The 22,125-nt window shown below is 36.5% G+C and overlaps 1 protein-coding gene across 5 annotated transcripts in view; it reads left to right on the top strand.

The window, feature by feature from the left end:
• Positions 1 to 22,125, top strand: part of IFT88 (intraflagellar transport 88) — a 151,878-nt gene that overhangs the window by 57,091 nt on the left and 72,662 nt on the right. For all 5 annotated transcript variants that reach the window (XM_032314579.1, XM_032314581.1, XM_032314580.1 and 2 more), the window contains 2 exons: positions 15,855 to 15,954; positions 20,304 to 20,390. In XM_032314579.1, the coding sequence (XP_032170470.1) occupies positions 15,855 to 15,954; positions 20,304 to 20,390 (187 nt within the window). The remainder of the gene's footprint in view (positions 1 to 15,854; positions 15,955 to 20,303; positions 20,391 to 22,125) is intronic.

Genomic DNA, 22,125 nt, shown 5'->3' with positions numbered 1-22,125 from the left:
GATTTTTCCTAATATTCTGTTGTACTCTCTTGTATTTCTTTGGTGTCAGTTGTTTCTCCTCTTTCATTTCTAATTTTGTTTGAGCACTTTTTTTAATGAGTCTGGCTAAAGGTTTGTCAATTTTATTGATCTTTTCAAAGAACCAGCTCCTGGTTTCATTGAACTGTTGTTTTGGGTTTTTTTAGTTTCTATTTCATTTATTTCTGCTCTAATCTTTATTATTTCCTTTCTACTACTGGTTTGGGGTTTTGTTCGTTCTTCTTTTCTTGCTTCTTTAGGTGTAAGGTTACATTGTTGATTTGAGATTCTCCTGCTTCTTGAGGTAGGCCTGGATTGCTATAAACTTATCTCTTAGAACCACTTTTGTTGCATTCTAAAGATTTAGGGTCATTATATTTTCATTATTATTTGTTTCTATGTATTTTTTATTGCTTCTTTGATTTCTTAATTGACCCATTCACTGTTAGTACCATGTTATTTGGTCTCCATGTATTTGTGGTTTTTCCAGATTTTTTCCTGTGGTTGATTTCTAGTTTCATAGTGCTGTAGTCAGAAATAATGCTTGGAATGACTTTGATCTTTTTTTATTTTTTTAAAGATTTTATTTATTTATTTGACAGACAGAGATCACAAGTAGGCAGAGTGTCAGGCAGAGAGAGAGGAAGGGAAGCAGGATCCCTGCTGAGCAGAGATCCCGATGCGGGGCTCGATCCCAGGACCCTGGAATCATGACCTGAGCCGAAGGCAGAGGCTTTAACCCACTGAGCCACCCAGGCGCCCCGATTTTTTTAATTTCTTGAGGCTTGTTTTGTGGCCTAATATGTGATCTCTTGTGGAAAATGGTCCATGTCACTTGAGATGAATGTGTATTTTGCTGTTTTAAGATAGAATGTTCTGAGTATATCTGTTTATTCCATCTAGTCCAGTGTGTCATTCAAAGTCCTTTTTTCCTTGTTGATTTTCTGGTTGGGTGATCTATCCATTGACTTATCAGTTACTTCCTTTATGTTACTATTATCAATTATTTCCTTTAGGTTTGTTATTGAACACTTTAAGTATTAGGTGCTCCCATGTCGGGTACATAAATATTTACAGTTATTATGTCTTTTTGTTGAATTGTCTCCTTAATGACTATATAGTGTCTTTTTTTGTCTCATCACAGTCTTTGTTTTAAGGTCTCTTTTATCCGATATAAGCAATGCTACCTGCTTTCTTTTCATATCCTTTTGAATGATAAATGTTTCTCCATCACATCACTTTTAGTCTGCAGGTGTCTTTAGGTCTGAAATGAGTCTCTTATTTCTAGGTCTTGTTTTTTTTTTTTTTTTTTTTTTTTTTTTAAAGATTTTATTTATTTATTTATTTGTCAGAGAGAGAGACAGGAAGCACAGGCAGACAGAGTGGCAGGCAGAGTCAGAGGGAGAAGCAGGCTCCCTGCGGAGCAAGGAGCCCGATGTGGGACTCGATCCCAGGACGCTGGGATCATGACCTGAGCCGAAGGCAGCCGCTTAACCAACTGAGCCACCCAGGCGTCCCTAGGTCTTGTTTTTTTAATCCATCCTATCACTCTTATGTCTTTTGATTATGGAGTGTTTAGTCTATTTACATTTACATTTACATTTGAAGTAATTATTAATAGGTATGTATTTATTGTCATTTTGTTACTTGTTTTATGCTTGTTTTTAGAGTTTTTCTCCATTCCTTTCTTCTTTTGCCTTCTTCTGTCATGATTACTTGGCTTTTTTTAATCATATACTTGGATTCCTTTCTCTATTTTCTGTGTATCTATTACTGGTTTTTGATTTGTGATTACCATTAGGTTTGTGTATAACCTTTTCTGCATGCAGCAGTACAAATTATGTTGATGGTCACTTAAGTCTGAACCCATTATGTACTCCTCTCCTCCCCATGTTTTAGGTATATGGTATCATACTTGACATCCCTTTATTTTGTGAATCCCTTGAGTGGTATTTACGGTTATACTTATTTTTACTGCTTTTGTGAGTCCTACTTTTCTTATTCTTGCTTATGGTCTTTCACTCAGAGAGTCCCCTTTAACATTTTTTGTAGGGCTAGTTAGTGGTCATAAATTCCTTTAACTTTTGTTTGTTTAAGAAGTGCTTATCTCTCCTGTTCTGATTGACAACCGTGATGGATAGAGTATTCTTGTCTGCAGATTTTTTCCTTTCAGCACTTTGACCATATCATGCCACTCTCTTCTGGCCTGCTAAGTTTCTGCTGAAAAATCAACTTATAGCCGTATAGGGTTTCCATTGTATATAACTGTCTTCTTTTCTCTTGCTGCTTTTAAAATTTTTTCTGTATTACTACTTTTTGCCATTTTAATTATTATGTACCTTGGCGTGGACCTCCTTGAGTTAATTTTGTTAGGGCATCTTTGTGCCTCTTGGGCCTGAATTTCTGTTTCCTTCCCCAGATTCTGGAAGTTTTCGACCATTATTTCTTTAAATAAATTTCTGCCCCCTGTTCTCTCTCTCTTGTCCTTTTGGGATCCTTATAATGCCAGTGTTATTACATTTGATGGTGTCTTTGAATTTCTTAAGTCTGTTCTAATTTTGCATAACTTTTTCTATGTCATCTTTTCAGCCTGATTACTTCCAATTACACTGTCCTCCAGTTTGCCACTTCGTTCTTTTGGTTCCTCTGGTCTGTTATTTATTCCCTCTAGTATATTTTTAATTTCATTTACTGTGTTCCACTCTCTGATTAGTTGTTTTTCACCTCGTGTTTATGATCTCACTTATGTCCTCCAGTCTTCTCTTAAGTCTGATGAATATCTTTATGATCATTACTTTAAATTCTGTAGTAGGCATATTACATATTTCTGTTTCGCTTAGCTCTTGCTGTGGTTTTGCCCTGTTCTTTCATCTGGGACATATTCTTCTGTCTTCTCAGTTTGTCTAACTCTTTGTGTCTGTTTCTGTGTATAAGGAAAGTCAGCTACATCTGGTACTCTTCAGAGTACCGGCCTTATGTGCTTTGCCATGCAGTATCCCCTGTTCACCAGAACCTGGCATTTCAGAGATTATCTCCTGTGTGTGATATGTTTACCCTGCTCTTGTGGTTGAGCCAGTATTTTCCTTCAGTCCAGTCATCTGCAGGGGCTTTCTTTGCCTGTTATGGGCAGTTTTTGTCCCTGTGGTTTAGTGGGCCAGTCTGCAGATGCCTTGGCTTCAGCTGAGTCAGGCCAGGCATTTGCCAGAGATGTAGTAGCACCAAACTACAGGGTGCTCTCCCTGTGTTGTCCCCAAGAAGCTTCCATTGGTTTGTAGGACCTATGGTCAGAGCAGTTATCTGCCTCTTGCCCACTGCTGGGGCCTCCATCTCACTGATCTGTTTATGTTTCCCTCTCTTTGGGGCAGGAGTCACTTTGGAGTGGTACTGGCCACTGTCGGGACTTCTTGCACACTGCCAGGCCTGTGGCACTGCCCTATATGGGCTTTGGCCAAGAGTGTGTTGGAAAGTGCAGATCTGCTAAAGGACTGCATAAAGCAGTAGGGCTGCAATACTGTCAAGCTTTGACTACAGGTCCTCTGATATTTCCAGACTAAGGTGGGCTATCTAGAGGGATGGTTTGGCAGAAGCACAACATGGGGACGGGGGGGAGTAGGGCTGGCAAATTATATATCAAGTCCCATAGGTGGGCATGTGTTTATGCTGAGGAGCAAGGGAGGGAAATGGTGCCTCTCAGTTCCTTTATTTCTGGAGGAGTTCCCCAGGGATTTATGTCCCTTTGTGATACACTCTGAGTTTTCTGGGTTATTTACACCGACGGGGTGTTATGTATACATGGGAGGATGTGAGCCTAGAGTTTTCCTACTTTGCTATCTTCCCAGGAAGTCCTACATTATTGTTATATTCATTATGGTGACTTGTGACCAGTGATTACAACCTGCTGAAAGCTCAGATGATGATTAGCATTTTTTAGCAACAAAGCATTTTTAATTAAGTTATGTACACTGTTTTTTTTTTTAAAGACATAATGCTGTTTCACTCCTCATAGATTACAGTATAGTATAAACAACTTTTATATGCACTAGGAAACCAAAAAATCCATTTGACTTGCTTTATTGCAATTTTTGCTTTATTGGCAGCAGTCTGGAACTGAACCCACAGTGTCTCCAAGATATGTCCATATGTGAATTGCAAATATTTTCTCCCATTCTGTAGTTGTCTTTTCATTTTTATTTTTTGTAGTTTCTTTTGCTGTATAGAACCTTTTTAGTTTGATGTAGTCCCACTTGTATCTTTTTTATTTTATTGCTTCTGCTTTAGGTGTAATAGCCAAAAATCAGTGCCAAGATCCATGTTAAGGAAGTTTTCACCTGTTTTCTTCTAATTCACCAGTTTTCATTTCTGAATTTATTTATTTGTATCTTTCTTTTTTTCTTAGGTAGTCCAGCTAAAGATTTTTGTCTTAAAAAAAAAGTCATTTTTTTGTCTTAAAAAAAAAAAAAGCTCTTAGTTCTGTTTATCTTTTCTATTGTTTTTCTAATCTCTTTCATTTATTTCTGATCTTTGTTACTTCTTTAATTCTACTAATTTTGAACATAGTTCTTTTTTTTAGTTCCTTGAGGTATTAAGTTAGGTTGTTTATTTATGATTTTTTTTTCTTAATGTAGGTATTTATTACTATAAGCATCCCTCTTGTAACTGTTTTTGCTGTATACCATAAGTTTTAGTATATTTTGTTTCCATGTGTTTCAAGGTATTTTTTTAATTTCCCTTTCGATATCTTATTTGACCCACTGGTTGTTCAGGAGTGTAATTTTTTAAACTCTCCATATTGTGAATTTTCTGGTTTTTCTCTTATTATTGATTTCTAGTTTCATACTATTGTTGGAAAAGATTCTTAAGTATAAATTCAGTCTTCTTACATTTGCTACATTTGTTTTGTGACCTAACATATGATCTATCCTGGGGAATATTTTGTGTGTGCGTTAGAAGGATGTGTATTCTGCTGTTGTTAGATAGAATGTTTTGTATACCCATTTGGTCTAACATATATTTCAAATCCCATGTTTTCTTACTGGTTTTCTGTCTGGATGATCTATGCATTGTTAAAAGTGAACAATGCATTATTGAAATCCCCCATTATTATACTGCTGTCTACTTCTTCCCTTAGGTCTGTTAATATTTGCTTAACATATTTAAATGCTGTGATATTGAATGCATGCATATTTACAATTATTCTCTTTTTGATGAAAAGACTTCTTTATCATTACATAATGACCAATTTGTCTTTTTTTTTTTTTAAGATTTTATTTGTTGATTTGACAGACAGATCACAAGTAGGCAGAGAGGCAGGCAGAGAGAGAAAGAGAGAGAGAGGAAGAAGCAGGCTCCCCGCTGAGCAGAGAGCCCAATATGGGGCTCAGTCCCAGGACCCTGAGATTATGACCTGAGCCGAAGGCAGAGGCTTTAACCCACTGAACCACCCAGGCACCCCACCATTTTGTCTTTTGTTACAGTTTTGACCTGAAGTCTATTTTGTCTGATACAAGTATAGCTCTTGTTTTTTTTTTTTTTTTTTTTCCACTGAGTATCTTTTTCTGTCCCTTCACTTTGAGCCTGTATGTGTCTGTAAAGCTGAAGTGAGTCTCTTGTGTGGTTGGGACTTTTTATGCATTCAGATACTCTGTGCTTTAATTGGAGAATTTAATTCAATTATACTTAATTATTGCTAGGTGAGGCTATTGATAGGTAATTATTAATTAATTTTAGTAGTTAATAATTACTGATAGGTATAATGTCATCTTATTATTTTCTGGCTGTTTCATAGTTCCCTTGTTTCTTCTTTCTCTTTCACTGTTTTTCTTTGTGATTTGATGATTTTCGTAGTGGTATGCTTTGATTCCCTTCATTCTGCCTCTTGTGCATCTACTATAGATTTTTGTTTACATAAAATATTTTATTGTTATAATAGCCTCAAGCTAATGAGAACTTTGCATACAAAACCTCTACTCTTTTACATTCCCCATAATTTTACCTTCTTTTATATTGTGTATTTACCTTTTTAAATATTGTGTACCCACTAACATCATTATAGTTGTTATTTTTAATACTTTTGTCCTTTATCCTTTTGAATTATGTGATTGACATAGCTCCATATTATAATTTGCAGTATTGCATATTATAATATTGAGTTTGCTATTTAACTTTAACAATATGTTTTGTATTTTTATATGTTTTCATATTGCTAATTAGCATTCTTTCATTTTGTCTTAAACTCCTCTCACTTCTTGTAAGACAGGTTTAGTAGGAGTGAATTCCCTCCGCTTTTGTTTGTTTGGGAAAGTCTCTGTCTTTCATTTCTGAAAGAAAACTTTGGCAGGTAAATTATTCTTGATTGGCACCATTTTTCTTTGAGTACTTTCAGTATATCATTCCACTCTCCTCAGGCCTACAAGGTTTCTGCTAAGAAATCTGCTAATAGTCTGATGGGGGGTGTCCTTTATAAGTGAGGAACTTTTTTTTCTTGCTGATTTTAAAATTGTCTTTATCTTTTATTTTGGACAGTTTTATTATAATGTGTCTTGGAGAAGGTTTTTTGAAATTTTCATTCTTTTATTTTTCTGCTGATTTTAAAATTGTCTTTATCTTTTATATTGGACAATTTTATTATAATGTGTCTTGGAGAAGGTTTTTTGAAATTTGGGGTTACCTATTAACTTCATAAACTTGGATGTCTGAATTTCTCACCAGATTTGGGATTCTCAAATACTCTTCTTTAACTGGGCTTTCTGTTCCTTTCTCTTTCTTCTCCTAGACTTCAATAATGGGTAGATTTCTTTCTTTTGATGATATCCCATAATTCACATAGGCTTCTTTCATTCTTTTATTTTTCTGTTCCTCTGACTAGATAATTTCGAATGATCTGTCTTTCTTTTGCTTGGTCAGGTCTGTTGTTGAAGCTTTTTATGAGTTCTTCAGTCTAGTTATTGTGTTTTTCAATTCTTGGATTTCTGCTTTTATTTTTTTAATAGTTTCTATTTCCTTGTGGAACTTCTTGATTTATTCATGTGTTGTTTTCTTAATTTCATTTAGTTGTCTGTTTTCTTAAAATTGACTAAACTTTTTAAAGAGGATTATTCTAAATTCTTTGTCAGACAATTCATTGATTTCCATTTTTTTAGTCAGTCCTTAGAATTTTATTAGTTTCCTTTGGTGGTTGTATATTTTATTGATTATTCATGATCCTTATGTCCTTTTGTTGGTATCTGAGAACTTAAAGAAGTAGGTACTTCTTTTATTTTTCTGTTCCTCTGACTAGATAATTTCGAATGATCTGTCTTACATTCATTATATCTTCTTTTGCTTGGTCAGGTCTGTGTTGAAGCTTTTTATGAGTTCTTCAGTTTAGTTATTGTGTTTTTCAATTCTTGGATTTCTGCTTTTTTTTTTAATAGTTTCTATTTCCTTGTAGAACTTCTTGATTTATTCTTTTAGCCTTTACAGACTGTCTTTATAAGGTAAAGCCCTTTACAAATCAGCCTGTCCAGAAATTCTGGGTGGACCATCTGGTGTAGTACTTGAGTAGACAGGTCTGTTGTCTGTTGCCTGGTTTAGTAGTGGGCAGATCTTGTTCTTGAGTACATGGGGACCAGTCTGGTGCCTAGGTCACAAGGTGGAGCTGAAGCCTTGTTTCCCTGGGGTGTGCTCGGTGCTTGAATCTTTGTAATGGACTTGGGACCTTGGTCTGTGTGGGCAGACCTGGATCCTAGGTTTCCAGGCACCAACCAAGCATTGGGAACCACTGGGGTGGACCTAGCGTCTAGGTCCACAGAGGCTGTTTTGGTACTGAGACAGGCTGGAAGTCTGGTTTTGTGAGAGCCAACCTAGAGTCTGGGGCTGCAGGAGCTGGCCTGTATCCTGCAGCCCTCAGTAGATGGCATGGAGGTTGGATTTGCAGAAGTAATTGTGGCACTTGGGTGGACCAAGAACCTGGGACCATGGGGGCTTGCTTTGAACCTGGGGGCTGACCTGGTATTTGAGATTTGGGGCTATAGTAGCTAGCCTGGTGCTGAAGTGGGTCAAAAGCTTGGGTGTAGAGTAGTCATCCTGTCTCTGGGCCCAGTCATCCTGTCTATTTTGTAGGGCCAAAGTTGCCTGGGAGCTGGCTGATGCTAGGATGTGTCAGGATTCTGGGTTCATGGGAGATTGCTGGGAATCTAGAGATTGTCTGGAACCACTGAAGCTGTTTTACCCATTGGGCCATGGACCTAAGTTTGCAGGAACCACCTTGGGCCACTGGAGCCACCAGGAACTGGAGTGAGCTGGTAACCTTGTTTCACAGGTACTATCTGTGGAGCCTGATGCCTAGGAGCCACCTGAGGATGTAGAATCCTACAGGTAGCAGGATGGGCAGGATCCTGGGTTCATAGGAGTGTGCTAGGGAGCCACCAAGGGCATTGAGAGTCAGCCTGGTATTGGGATGGTCTAGTCTAGAGTCTGCAGTTAAGTCAGACACTTACTTTACTCAACTTCTCTTGGAGAGAGGCTTTCTCTCTCCATGCCAGGCTGTCTAGGCTCAGAGGAAAAATGAAGGGGGTCTGTGAATCTATCTGTCCTCCTCAGTGTGTCTTTTCTTACATCTGATCTTCATCCAGGTGCTGTAATCCCTCACCTAGAATCCTTAGCTCTTGTGAAAATATTTTCATGCATGGATAGTCCTTAAAATCGATCTTTGGGGGAGGGTACAAGTACTAGAAATTGCTATACCACCATTTTGCTGACATCATTCCTCCAACAGTATTTTTAATGTTATGTAGTATAATATTAGTTTTAGTCAAAGAGCATAGTGATATGCATAGTGATATCATAACTATGTTATAATTCATAGGTATTTTTAAGATTTCATTTGTAAATGTAGTAAGTCTTATTTCTTTATGTGTTAACTAAGTGGGCATTTATTTCTCTAGATAGAACTTGCCAGGTTTTAAAAAATATTTGCCCGATCTCAGATTATGTGAAAGCCCATGTTTCTAGTAACTTTGAAGCTTTCTTCAAAGCGTCATATATTTTATATATATGAATATATATAAATATAATATAAACAATGTATTCATATTGTTTGATATTCATAAAGCTTACACAATATTTTTCAGAAACTGTAATATATATGTGTATATACTTATTAACATATATGCATATGTGTACATTTTATGTGATTATATACAAAAAAACTATGTGCATTTATTTACCTCTGTATGTATATATGTGTATTTTGAATGGAGGACAGTGATCTTTAGAGTCAACATCAGAGCTTCTGGCTATGGTTAGAAAATACTTACGGGATGTTTTGGTGGCTCTCCCTCTGCCTGCTCCTCCCCCTTGCTTGTGTGCGCGCTCTCTGTCTCTCTCTCTTTCTCTGACAAATAAAATCTTTAAAAAAAAAAAAACTTTACATACAGGATATCATTCCATAATGGTTATTTATAAGCTTCATACTTTCTCCATGTCTAATTTCTTCATGTCTTGTTCTTTGTAGAATATTAAAGAAGAGGCTTTTATAAGATAAAAATAACATCTGTTCAATGTTTAGAGAATGTTTAGGACTTCAAATTAAACAACAAAAAAGCATTTAAACTAAACTTACCTGATTTCTGTGCCATTTCAATAATATTTAAATGACTTCATCAAGACAAATCGTTATAGTCTTCTATTTCACTTAGTCATATTGGCTGTTATATATATAAATTTTTTTAATGGTTTAAGGGGACAGTTTAAAAAAAGTGGTTGCTAGTTGTTTTGTTCACTGTTGACTATTTCAGCCTATTTGAAATCTGGAATATGCCAATATCTAGCTCTCAAAGCTATTAGTAAGTTAATTATAAAACCAGAAATTTTATGTATTTTTACTAAAGACAGGGTCATTAATTTTGTTTCCTTCTCTCTGGGGCAATTTTCAATGGGTGTATAGCTCAGGCCTGGTATAGTATCATTCACATCCTAAATTTTGGCTAAATTTTTTTTACTTTAGCTTCAATTTATCGAGGACAGCTATTTTGGATTCTTGTTTAATACTGTTGTATATTTTGTCTCAATGAGATAAGCATGAAATCATTGCCTTTTTATAGCTGAGAGAAATGAGTAGTAAAAAATGTATTAGCTTCACTAAGGACAAATACTAGTTAAGGTCAGAACATTTACTATGCCAGTGACTTAAACAGTGTACTCATTGGAATGATACTGTGAGCTTATTAAAAGAAAATGACTTGGCTCCACTCCCACTCCCAATATATCTGAGTTAGGGTTCTGAGGTAGAGAGCAAGCATTCGTATTTTTCAGTGGTGTTAGATGAACAAAAGAATCTATATTTTTTCATTGTTTCCCATGTGGTTCTGATGGGCAGCCAGGTTTGGAAACTCATGTAATATAATATACCTGTTTATTGAAAACCAAAAGGAAAAAGTCAGTCCTGGCATTATTTGGATTTTTCATCATTAATTATTCTGTCACTATATTTTTGTTAGCTCATTTGTATGGGGTTAAAATTATTTTTAACCTTTATGTGGTTAAATATAAAGCACATAAGAATTACGAACCAATAACATCAGCTCAGTGATTTATTACAAAGCAAACACCCATGTAACCCCTATCTAGATTAATAACATTTAAAGAATAGAACATAGTCAGCACCTTAGTAGTTCTGCTGTGCCCATCTCAAACACTGCCCCTCCCATTCTGATGGGTGATGGATATCTTGACTTAAATGGTAATCACTTCCTAGCTTTTCTACAGACTTTAACCACCTAACCAGTCATCCCTTTAGTTTTGCATTTTTTTGAACATCATATAGGTGGACTTGTGCTATGCATATTGTTTCATGTGTGGTGTCTTTTACTCTGGGTGGCAGTTGTCGGTGTTGTTGCATGTAGCTCTGGTTTGTTCATCTTCATTGCTGTGTAGTGGTGCATCTGTACAATGGATATTACTCTTGACCATGAGAAATTGAGATAGAGAAGTTTATTACTCACAGGTCCTAGAGGAAGTACAAGTGGAGGCACCATACAGGGAAGTCAAGACAGGGTACAGGCAGAAAGAAAGGCTGTAGCTGGGGTACATGCCATATTAGGGTCCATGGGTGGAATGTTTTGGGCTCATGGGATAAGGCCAGATTGGTCAATTCAAACCAAAAAGAGGGAGCTTTGGTAAGCTCCATGAGAATCTTATGTAGGAGGTAGACAAGGAGAAGGCCCTGGGAGATGGGGGAGACTCTTGATCACAAGGCTTTTGTGGAAGACATATCAGGAACTTAGATTTGCTTGGGCTCTGCAGACTGCTGTCTGGGACATGCATTTGCATCAGGGGCTAGTGTCAGTTTTTGGTCCCTGCTTAGCCACATGGCCAAACAAGATGGACAGTGGGACAGCAGTACCATGCAGTAGCTTAGTGAAAGTCTGGAAATTGCTTTTCAAATGTTTTCTCCTAGTCTGTGTCTTGTCTTCCATTTCTCTTGACCTACCGGGAAATTAATTGGTATTTCATTCAAATCTATAGATCAGGCTGGAGAGCATCTTTAAAATGTTTACTTTTCAAATTTGTAAGTACAATACATTTCTCCACTTAGGTCTCTGTAATTTCTTTCAAATACTTTTTAGCTTTGTGGGTTTTTTTTTTTTTTCAGATTTTATTTATTTATTTGACAGACAGAGATCACAAGTAGGCAGAGAGGCAGGCAGAGAGAGAGGGGGGAAGCAGGCTCCCCGCCAAGCAGAGAGCCCAATGTAGGGCTTGGTCCCAGGAACCTGGGATCGTGACCTGAGCCAAAGGCAGAGGCTTTAATCTACTGAGCCACCCAGGCACCCACAAATACTTTCTTTAGTTTTAAGTCTAGAGAGCTGCATGTCTTTTGTTATACTTATTCCTACGTGTTTGATTCTTGATGGTATAGGGCATAGTTTTAAAATTTCATTTTCTACTTGTGCTTTTCTAGTATGTAGATATATAGTTGATTTTAGATATTGATCTTTATCCATTGACCTTAATACATTTACTTACTAAATGTATTAAATGCAGATAGTCATCTCTAGATGTTTTTGGGTTATCTATATGAACACTTTTGCTATCCATAGATAATGACAGTTTATTTCTTTTTGCCCAATCTTTATGCTTTTTTTTGTTTTTTTCCTTCATTGCACTGGCTTTGATACCAGTTCTGTGCTGAATTGAAGTGGTGATAAAATAGGCATTTTTGTTTTGTTCCTGATCTCACAGGGTAAAGCTTTCCACAACTTGCCATTAAGTATGATGCTTGCTATAGGACTCTTACACATACTCTTGATCATATGAAGGAATGTTTCTTTTTCTTTCTGGTTAGCTAAGAGTTTTTATGAAAATCTATCTATCAAAAAATCGTAAGATCGATTTTTGAATGTTAAATCATCTGAATGAACTCTACTTGATTGTGATGTATTATCCTTTTAAAATATCACTGGATTTGATTTGGTGATCTTTAGCTGAGGATTTTTGCACCCACATTAGTGAGAAAGATGAAGTCTGTAATTTTAAGAATTTATTATTTGAGAGAGAGAGAGAGAGTGAGCAAGTCCCAGTGGGGGGGACAGTGGAAGAGGGAAAGAGACTCTCAAGCTGATTCCCCACTGAGCCCAACACGAGGCTCAATCCTATTACCCCAATATCATTACCTGAGCTGAAATCAAGAGCTGGACACTCAACTGACAGAGCCACCCAGATGCCCCTGAAATTTGTAATTTAAAAAAATAATGTCTTTGATTTTGTTACAGGGGTAAACTGTCTTTACGCCGCAAGTTCAGATATTTCCCCCCGCCAGAGGAGGGGATTGGCTTTTTTTTTTTTTAAACAATTGGAGGAATTCACTAGTAAAGCCATCTGCATTTGAAGTTTTCTCTATAAGAAGAGTTTTATTAAACAGATCCTACCTTTTTAATAAATAAAAGACTTCAGTTTTCTTCTCATGTCACTTTTGATAAGATGTATTTTATCCTTATTGATTTTTGTTTGCTTATTCTTTTTTTCATAATTTTTAATTTTTTTATTAACATATAATACATTATTAGCCCCAGGGGCACAGGTCGGTGAATCGCCAGGTTTACACACTTCATAGCACTTACCTTCCCCAATGTCCATAATCCCACCACCCTCTCCTTACCCCCCTCCCCCCGGCAACCCTCAGTTTGTTTTGTGAGATTAAGAGTCTCTTATGGTTTGTCTCCCCTCCCGATACCATCTTGTTTCTTTTTCTTTTCCTACCCCCTAAACCCCCACATTGCCTCTCAACTTCCTCATATCAGGGAGATAATAAGATAATTGTCTTTCTCCGATTGACTTTTTTTGCTCAGCATAATACCCTCTAGTTCCATCCACGTCGTCACAAATGGCAAGATTTCATTTCTTTTGATGGCTGTATAGTATTCCATTGTATATATATACCACATCTTCTTTATCCATTCATCTGTTGATGGACATCTAGGTTCTTTCCTTTATATATACACCACATCTTCTTTATCCATTCATCTGTTGATGGACATCTAGGTTCTTTCCTTTATATATACACCACATCTTCTTTATCCATTCATCTGTTGATGGACATCTAGGTTCTTTCCTTTATATATACACCACATCCTCTTTATCCATTCATCTGTTGATGGACATCTAGGTTCTTTCCATAGTCTGGCTATTGTGGACAGTGCTGCTATAAACATTCAGGTGCACATGCCCCTTTGGATCACTACATTTGTATCTTTAGGGTAAATACCCAGTAGTTTGTTTGCTTATTCTTTTAGCTATTGAGAGAATTGTGTTAAAAGTTATTTTTTTTACTGGGGCACCTGGGTGGCTCAGTTGGGCGACTGCCTTCAGCTCAGGTCATGATACCGGGGTACTGGGATCAAGCCCTGCATCAGGCTTCTGGGTCAGTGGGGAGCCTGCTTCTCCCTCTCCTGCTCTCCTGCTTGTGTTCTGTCTCTCTCTCTCTATCAAATAAATAAATAAAATCTTTAAAAAAAAAGTTTTTTTTTTTACTGTAGTTATAGATTTCTTTATTTCTTCAGATGTATTAACTTTTGTTTTATATTATTTTGAAGTTATGTTATTAGGTGTATGAAGATTTAGAATGGGGTATATCCTTGGTGGATTAATAAGCCCTTTTTAATTAAGTGGTGTCCTTTATTACTTCTAATAATGTTTCTTGCCTTTAAGTTTGCATTTTTTGTTTTCTTTTGGCTACTGGTATTTCTTTTTTTCACTTTACTTTTGGTTATTCTATATTCCTAATTTAAGGTGTGTCTCTTTTAAGTAATAAAAAGTTAAGATTCAAACTGAGTGGCAGATATTTCTGGAATACCTTTCCGCAGTGTGGTTTAGAGTCTCTACCCCTGCATTCTTGTATTCCTTTATTATAGTTCTTATACAGAACTAAATTTACTGGTCTGCTTCACCTGCAAGGGCATGAACCATATTTTGTTTACCCTTTTAGTCCCTGAACCAAGTATAATGTCTGACATCTAGTAGACATGCAACAAATGTTTGCTGAATGCAGTGATGTATCAGTAGTTTCAAGATCATTCACTTGGAGCCCTTGCAGTCTTAGTAGGCTACTTTGTTGGGGTGGATTTGGGAACAGGGGGTCATTCAAAGGGGTACTGTGCAGGCAGGGCTTCACGTCCTCTATCCCCACTGCAAGCAGAGAGGCTCTTTCATAAGTCAAGGATAAAATAGAAGATTCTACCTGAAGAAAGGGATCTTCTGCTATAATGTTTTTAAATTATTTGTCCAAGCTAGGAGTATCTGAGTGGCTCAGTCAGTTAAATGTCCAACTCTTGATTTCAGCTCAGGTCATGATCTTAGGGTAGTGAGCTTAGGGTAGTGAGATTGAGCCCCATATTGGGCTCCACGATCAGTGGGGAGTCTGCTTGAGATTCTCTTTCTCCCTCTGCCTTGCCTCACCATATTCATGCTCTCTCTCTCTCTCTTTCAAATAAATAAATAAATCTTAAAAAAAAAAAAAAAATTCTTGTCCAGGCCATTGGAGTTGAAATATTTTTGAACCAGACCTTGGTAAGAAATTTATTTTACATTGTTTACTGAAATAAGTTGCATGAAACAGTCCTTGTCCTTATTATGTATGATGCCCTTTGATATTTTATATGTTCTGTTTTTTTTTTTAATAAGGGTCATGGTCAACTGATTTCAGTTGACTTCAATTTGAAGAATAGGCTTGGTGTCAATAAAAATTGGGCTCAAATTCTTACTTGACAGTTTTCTAGATGTGTGATCTTAGATCTTCCATATTTGTATCTCTAAACAGAGACCATGCCTATCTTTCAGGGTTGTTGTGAGGATTAAATGTGATAATGCTTATAAAGGAATCTGTGCAGTGTCTGATATATAGTTAAAAACAAATGTTCTGTGTGCTTTGGGGAACAGATCTATGATAGTCTGTTCAAGTTGGACATAAAACTTAAACATATTCTACAAGTTCTATAGAATTTTTTTCACCATCAGAACATTTAAGATGAAAAAATAAATAGAAATACTTTTAACCTGTTACAAATTGAAATTGTTTTAGTAGTTAATTAAAAAATGAGACTATACATATCAACCCAATTTTATTTAAAATACCATAAATAATTAGAAGTGACAATAAACCAAAGTTAATTTAGATAAGATTAGTGTACAAACTAAACAATTCAGCAACTTACTCCCTGCTTCGCAACAAATCTGGTGCTTAGCCTTAGATAGCCCAAGGGACCCTTAGACATTATTTTGAAAAGTCAGAAGGAACTCACCAACAAAATAAATATGCCAAAACAAAATAAAATAACTTTTTTTTATGCTTTCCATTATAGGTGTGTTGAAGTTGTGAAAGCTTCTCAGTATGTAGAGTTAGCAAATGATCTGGAAATAAACAAAGCAATTACATACTTGAGACAAAAGGACTTTAATCAAGTAAGTTTTTAAAAGTTATAGATGAAGTTTTATATGTTAACTGGTGAAAGCAATAATCTTGTGGAGCTGTTTCTAGATTATTGTTATCTGTGATTATTCCAAAGTTGAGTAATATTTTTATTTGTCTTAACATCATTTCCAAAAATATAATATCACTTTAATTTTGATGTGTTTGTCTTGTTTGTCCCCATGTAAATACTGTTCATGTAAAGCATAGGTCCTAAATTACTAAACCATATTCTAGTTCAGAGATCAACTTTCCCCTAGAGGTTTTCAAACTGTTTCCTAAAGCTTTAAGGTTTTTTAGAATCAGGGAATGCTAGGAGCCCAACTAGTAGCCTGATGCTTCCATTTGCTTTGCTCACCAGAGTAGCTTTCTTGTTACCTGTTTTGTATATTTGGTTTACTTATTAACATTGCATTGGGCATAAAAGGGTCCCATTGCTAAACACAGTTTCATAATGCTCCAGGAGCTCTTGCTGGTACCACTGCTACCTTGCTACCTTAGGTCAAGATGGAATGGGTACTCTACCTTCAGTGGTCTCTCTCAAATGAGACCTGGTTGTGACAAGGCCTAGAAGAGTAGACAGCTTTAAAAAGGAAGGATGGGGGTGACAATAACTGAAGAGAAGGAACAAAATGAAACCTGATATCCTGGTTCATAAAACCAATGATTAATGTCAAATGTGTCTATAACTAGAAAACTCAGCTCCTCCCAAGTTTAGACCCAGAGAGGTAGGGCCAGAAGAAGCCACAGTATCTTTACTGCATCCTGTCCCAAGCCTGTGTTTCAGTTTTTCTTCCTACGTAAGGTCTTCCTTTTGTCTAGGAGACAACAGAATGACTAACTTCTTTCTAGAGAAGTGGGGAGATAAACCCCAGGGCTCATGTAATCATTATATGATTAATATAATGCAGTCCCATAGACTGGTTCCATTGTATATATGCATTTAGTATACTTAACCTTTTTTTGGCATTTGTAAAGCACCAAAAAGACTTTCAAAGTACCTTTATGTCTCTTGTGTCATTCGATCATCACACTCGCAGTCATTACACTCGCGGTCATTAGAAATGCCAGTGATGATTGGGGTGCCTGGGTGCTTGTCGGTGAAGTGGCTACCTTCAGCTCAGGTCATGATCCCAGCATCCTGGATCAAGCGCAACATCAGGCTCCCTGCTCAGCTGAGAGCCTGCTTCTCTCCCCCTCCCTCTGTCTGCCACTCTGCCTAGTTGTGCTCCCCCTCCGTCAAATAAATAAATTAATTTTTAAAAAATGCAGCGATACCTCTCTATAAGTGTTGTAACACTTTTCCAGTGAAAGTGAAGTCACAAAAATTGGTCTTTATTATCTTGCCAATGTCATCTCTGCACCAAAAAAATAATTTTTTATGTGTGTGAAAAGTACTGTTACAGGTGACAAAGTAGAGAAAACCGTATTTGCCAGTTTTCTCTTGATACTTTATTTTAAATGGTCTTTTTGAAAGATTTAAGTGTATTACTGTTGTTTTAAAATTGTCTATTAAAGGAGAAACTCTAATTTCTTCATGTTAAATTTCATTTAGAATTTCATTTTAGAATTCACTTAACACAAATCATATTGTTTGCCACTTACCTAGCTATTCTCCTTTGAAATACCTTATGCCCCATTTGCATTTTCAAGATTTTAATTAGTTTACGTATGTTTTAAAAATGTAATCTCTGCTTTCTTTTCAACATTGCTGCTTTGACTTTGTGTTTCTTTTATTTGTATATTGTAAGTATGATGAGGTGGGTATGATACAACCTTAGTTGAAAGGAACCCTGTTAGATTAAAATGGATTGAGTTGACATAACTCATAATGATAATTTGATGAGGACTACTTTATTTACAATTCAAAATAAAAGAGAAAAATGTATGCCTTCTTATATGAGGTTATAATTATATAGTTAAGTAAAGATGCCGAAATCTCAGAGTATGGTTCTTTGTGATGATAGTGCTGTTTTGTACTCACCTTTGTAATAGAGAAGGAATCCACCAAAAAGCTGAAGGTAGATGAAATGAAGTAGTTTGTCATAAAGGCCAGTGATAATGTATGGACAGATGCAATGGAATACAGAAACCAGTAGGTAGATGGCATCATTCAGAAAAGAAACCCAAAATGGAGATATATCTATTTTCCTAACCATTTTGGGTGGAGGGAACATAATGCAAACTATCAATGTTTATTTTCATTATTTGTTTTGCTCTTCAGAACTAAATTTAATTTTACTAGGTGTACTTTTATCAGTTTCACTTGTAAATGAATTGATGTATAAAATTTTCTTTTTAAAAACAGATATATTGGCTATGCCTTTATGGACATGTAAAGAACGGTTATGAAAACAACCCATTTCAAAGCTAGATATCCTGGGAATGTTCCCTTTATTAGAATAATTTTATAGCTTTTCTTAGAGTGATTTAGAGTTTAGAAATTTAAAATACGAAATATCTTTTTATTCTCTCATATTTTTTAATGTTGTAAAGTGTGGGGCACTTGGGTGTCTCAGTCAGTTGAGTAGCCATTTGGTTTTGGCTTAGGTCATGATCTTGGTCTCAGCACTCAGCGTGGAGTCTGCTTGAGGATTTTCTTCTGTCTCCTCCCTCTGCCCCTCTCCCCACTCATACATTCATGTGCTTGTACTCTCTATCTCTCTCTCACAAATAAATAAATAAGTCTTTAAACGAATGTTGTAAAGTTCAAAATACTTATGTTATCTCTTTTAAATAGTGGTTTAAGATTATGTTGCTTTTTATATGTATTGTTTGAATTCATTAGTAACCTTTTGAGAGGAGGAGAATTTGTTGTTATATGTAGTCTTATTGTCTTGTTACTAATGAGCCACAAGGTAACAAGATGAGAATTTAAAAATCTAAGACATTTTCTTGACTAATATGAATAGTTATTTCTAAAAGGAATGATGTAAACAACTATATAGCATACTGGGTTTTTTTTTTAACTGTTGTTGGTTTGCTTTTGATAACCTGCTTTATGGATATCGTAAATATCAGAAAACAGTTTTTTTCCTCTGTACTTTACTTCAGAGAACTTAATAGATGTGTGAGTTAAATCTGTTCATATGCCTTCTATTTTAAATCAACACATTATATTTATTTTGACACACTCTAAAGGTAAAGATTAAAACATGTCAATTCTTATTCAAAGTGAAATACAGCTTATAAAACCTAGAGATTCAAAATAGCAGTAACTTTTACATTAATAGCCATGGAGGTTGTATAAAGAGTCAATGAGATAACTTCTACAGGATGTACAGTGTAAACAGCATCTTAGGAACTTCTTGGCAATTCTGTCAAAGATCCTTCCAAGAAAGTAAGTGAGAATCTCAGAAGTGAGCTTATGGTGTTGGGGTCTTTTTTCTTCCAGGGTTTACTTTGAAGAATTGTAAACTACTATTCTAGAAACTTTAAGTGGTTTTCCTTAAAATAATCAAAAAACCTTGAAAAGAATAATTACCTATATTATAACCAATATATGTAGAATCTAGTATTTTAAAATCTTTTATCCTTAACAAAATTGAGTCAGTACACTTAATGGTACTTCATATGAGCTCAAACACTTGCATGACACAGATTTGTCAGGTATTTTCAGTATTAGGTGGCTCTTGACCATCATAAAAACTAAAGTAGGATTTTTGGTTGGACTCAACTCTCCCTAAAGCAGAAGGTGCCAAGAAGCCAAGCATTTTCTATTCAGTAAATGTATTTTGAAGGAAGGAAGGAAAACTCATTGCCTTCCTCCACTTTTTTTCCCTGTTATTTCTCAGGCATTTCTAGGTTGAGTATTCACTCACCTTTCATGCTAAGTGTTTGACCATTCCAAATATCCTGTTTGGTTAGGATTGTCTCAGACTGGCCAAATGGTTAAAAATGCACTTTCATTCTCATGGCTTGAGAATATAATTATATTTAGATCTACTTAAGATTATTTTTTGTAATACTTCCAGAATTAGTTTCTGTCATCAGTTTTGGAAAATTATCGACCAATAGTCTTTCTTCCCTTTTTGGAACTCCAGTTACATTGCTATTAGACCTCTTCACTGGGTTCCTATATGTCTTTGATGTTCTTTCCTGAGACCTTTTCTTAATGTCTGGTTTTGGTTTGCTTATTTAGTCTGAACATTTTCTAGGATCTTGACATTCAGATTCTGGTATGAAATTCTCATCTTATAATCTGTTTTCTTAAACATATTAATCCACTCCCTTTGTGTCCTAACCTACCCTTATACTCTAGATACATTGATCTTTACCCCAACCTTAAGACTAAATAGTGTCATATTACAATGGTAGTAACTTCCAGATATTTCATTTCTAGGCTGTAGAGACCTTAAAAATGTTTGAAAAAAAGGACAGTAGAGTGAAAAGTGCAGCTGCAACCAACCTCTCATTTCTTTATTACTTGGTAAGTTTTGTTTTTTTTATACTAAGAGTTGATAATGTGGTATTTTTATGTTGCTGAATTTCTGCCTGAAGAGCATGCCTAGAGAGGCTCCAAAGAAGATTAGTGGAGAATGTTAGTAGGATTGGGTGTCTAGAGGGTCTGGTCATGACAAGTTCTGGGCCAGGGGCCATGTCTATGGACATGAGCAAGAGGATCATCTCAGAAATAGAAGGGAGGGAGAAAAATTATGGTGCTAAGCATCACTCAGAGAATTATAGAATGTAGATCTGGGAGATGAACTAGAGTTTTGTTTTGTTTTGTTTTGTTTTGTTTAGATAGAAAGGTAAGTGGGAGGGGCAGAGAGAGAAGGAGAGAGAGAATCTTGAGCAGGCTCCCCACCCAGTTTGAAATCCAACACAGGGACTGATGTCATGACACTGAAATCATGGCCGAGCCAAAAATCAAGAGTCTGACACCTAACTGACTAAGCCACCCAGACACTCCCTATTTCAACACCATGTTAATAGTAAAGAAAATGATGTTTCAGGTTAAATGATTTATGTAAGATGTAGTGTCACCATAAGAAGCACACTTTGAGCATCTGCTGGATCCCAGTCTTGGGGAATACCAAAAGCCTAGAAGCTCACTAAAAGGGCACTTTCTTAATTTGGAACAAAGGAAGCATGCAGGGGGCGCCTGGGTGGCTCAGTGGGTTAAAGCCTCTGCCTTCGGCTCAGGTCATGATCTCAGGGTCCTGGGATGGAGCCCCACATCTGGCTCTGCTCAGCAGGGAGTCTGCTTCCCTCCCCCTCCCCCCACCGCCTGCCTCTCTGCCTACTTATAATCTCTGTCTGTCAAATAAACAAATGAAATCTTTTAAAAAAAAAAAAAAAAAAAAAAAGCATGCAGGTAGCCTAGGAGGGAAGAGGGAAGTTTGGTTGAAAGTAGAGAATAATTAATTAATATAGGTGATGAGTGCTTCAGAAATTTAGTGGAGAGACACCTGGGTGGCTCAGTTGGTTGAGCATCTGCATTCAGCTCAGGTCATGACCCCAGGGTCCTGGGATTAAGCCCTGCATCCAGCTCCTTGCTCAGCGGAGAGCCTGCTCCTCCCTCTGCCTGCCACTCCCCCTGCTTGTGCTTGCTCTCGCTTGCTCTCTGTCACATAAGTAAAATCTTTAAAAAAAAAAGAAAGAAAGAAAGAAAGAAAGAAATTCTGTGGAGGCAAATAACATTTTGGGAGACAAAAGGAATGAACAAAATCACAGAGGCAGGAAAGCTGGGAGGGAATGTATGCATAAGGATCACTGTATTTAGTCCCTCTTTGAACTTCTGATCTTTGCCCCACTGACAGTTACTGCTGTGTTGAACTACTGTTACAGTGGAAAGATGTTATTTCTTGCATGTGTTGTGATGCAAAGGAGCTCAGAACCACTGGTGAACAATGCTTCCAGTATCTTAAGTCTGGCAGGAGAGTGGTGCCAGGTGCAGGAGTAGAGGAGGCTGCAGATTAGGGGGAGAGGTGCTGAGTTTGTTTTTAAATATATTTTTTTAAATGTTTGTATCAGTGGTGATATATTTAAATAGAAATGTCCAGGAATACATGGAACTAATCTCAGATGGGAAGTTAGGGTTATATAAAATTTGATGATCATCTCTGATGAGGTTAAAGCTTTGATAATAGATGCTATGGGCTGATTGTGTCCCCTCCCCCAACCAAATTTCTATATTGAAGCCCAGGCCCCCAATGTGACTG

The sequence above is a fragment of the Mustela erminea genome, chromosome 15 (assembly GCF_009829155.1).
Source record: "Mustela erminea isolate mMusErm1 chromosome 15, mMusErm1.Pri, whole genome shotgun sequence".
NCBI lineage: Eukaryota > Metazoa > Chordata > Mammalia > Carnivora > Mustelidae > Mustela > Mustela erminea.
The sequence above is the reverse complement of the archived record's forward strand: the minus strand, read 5'-3'. Positions and strand labels throughout refer to the sequence as shown.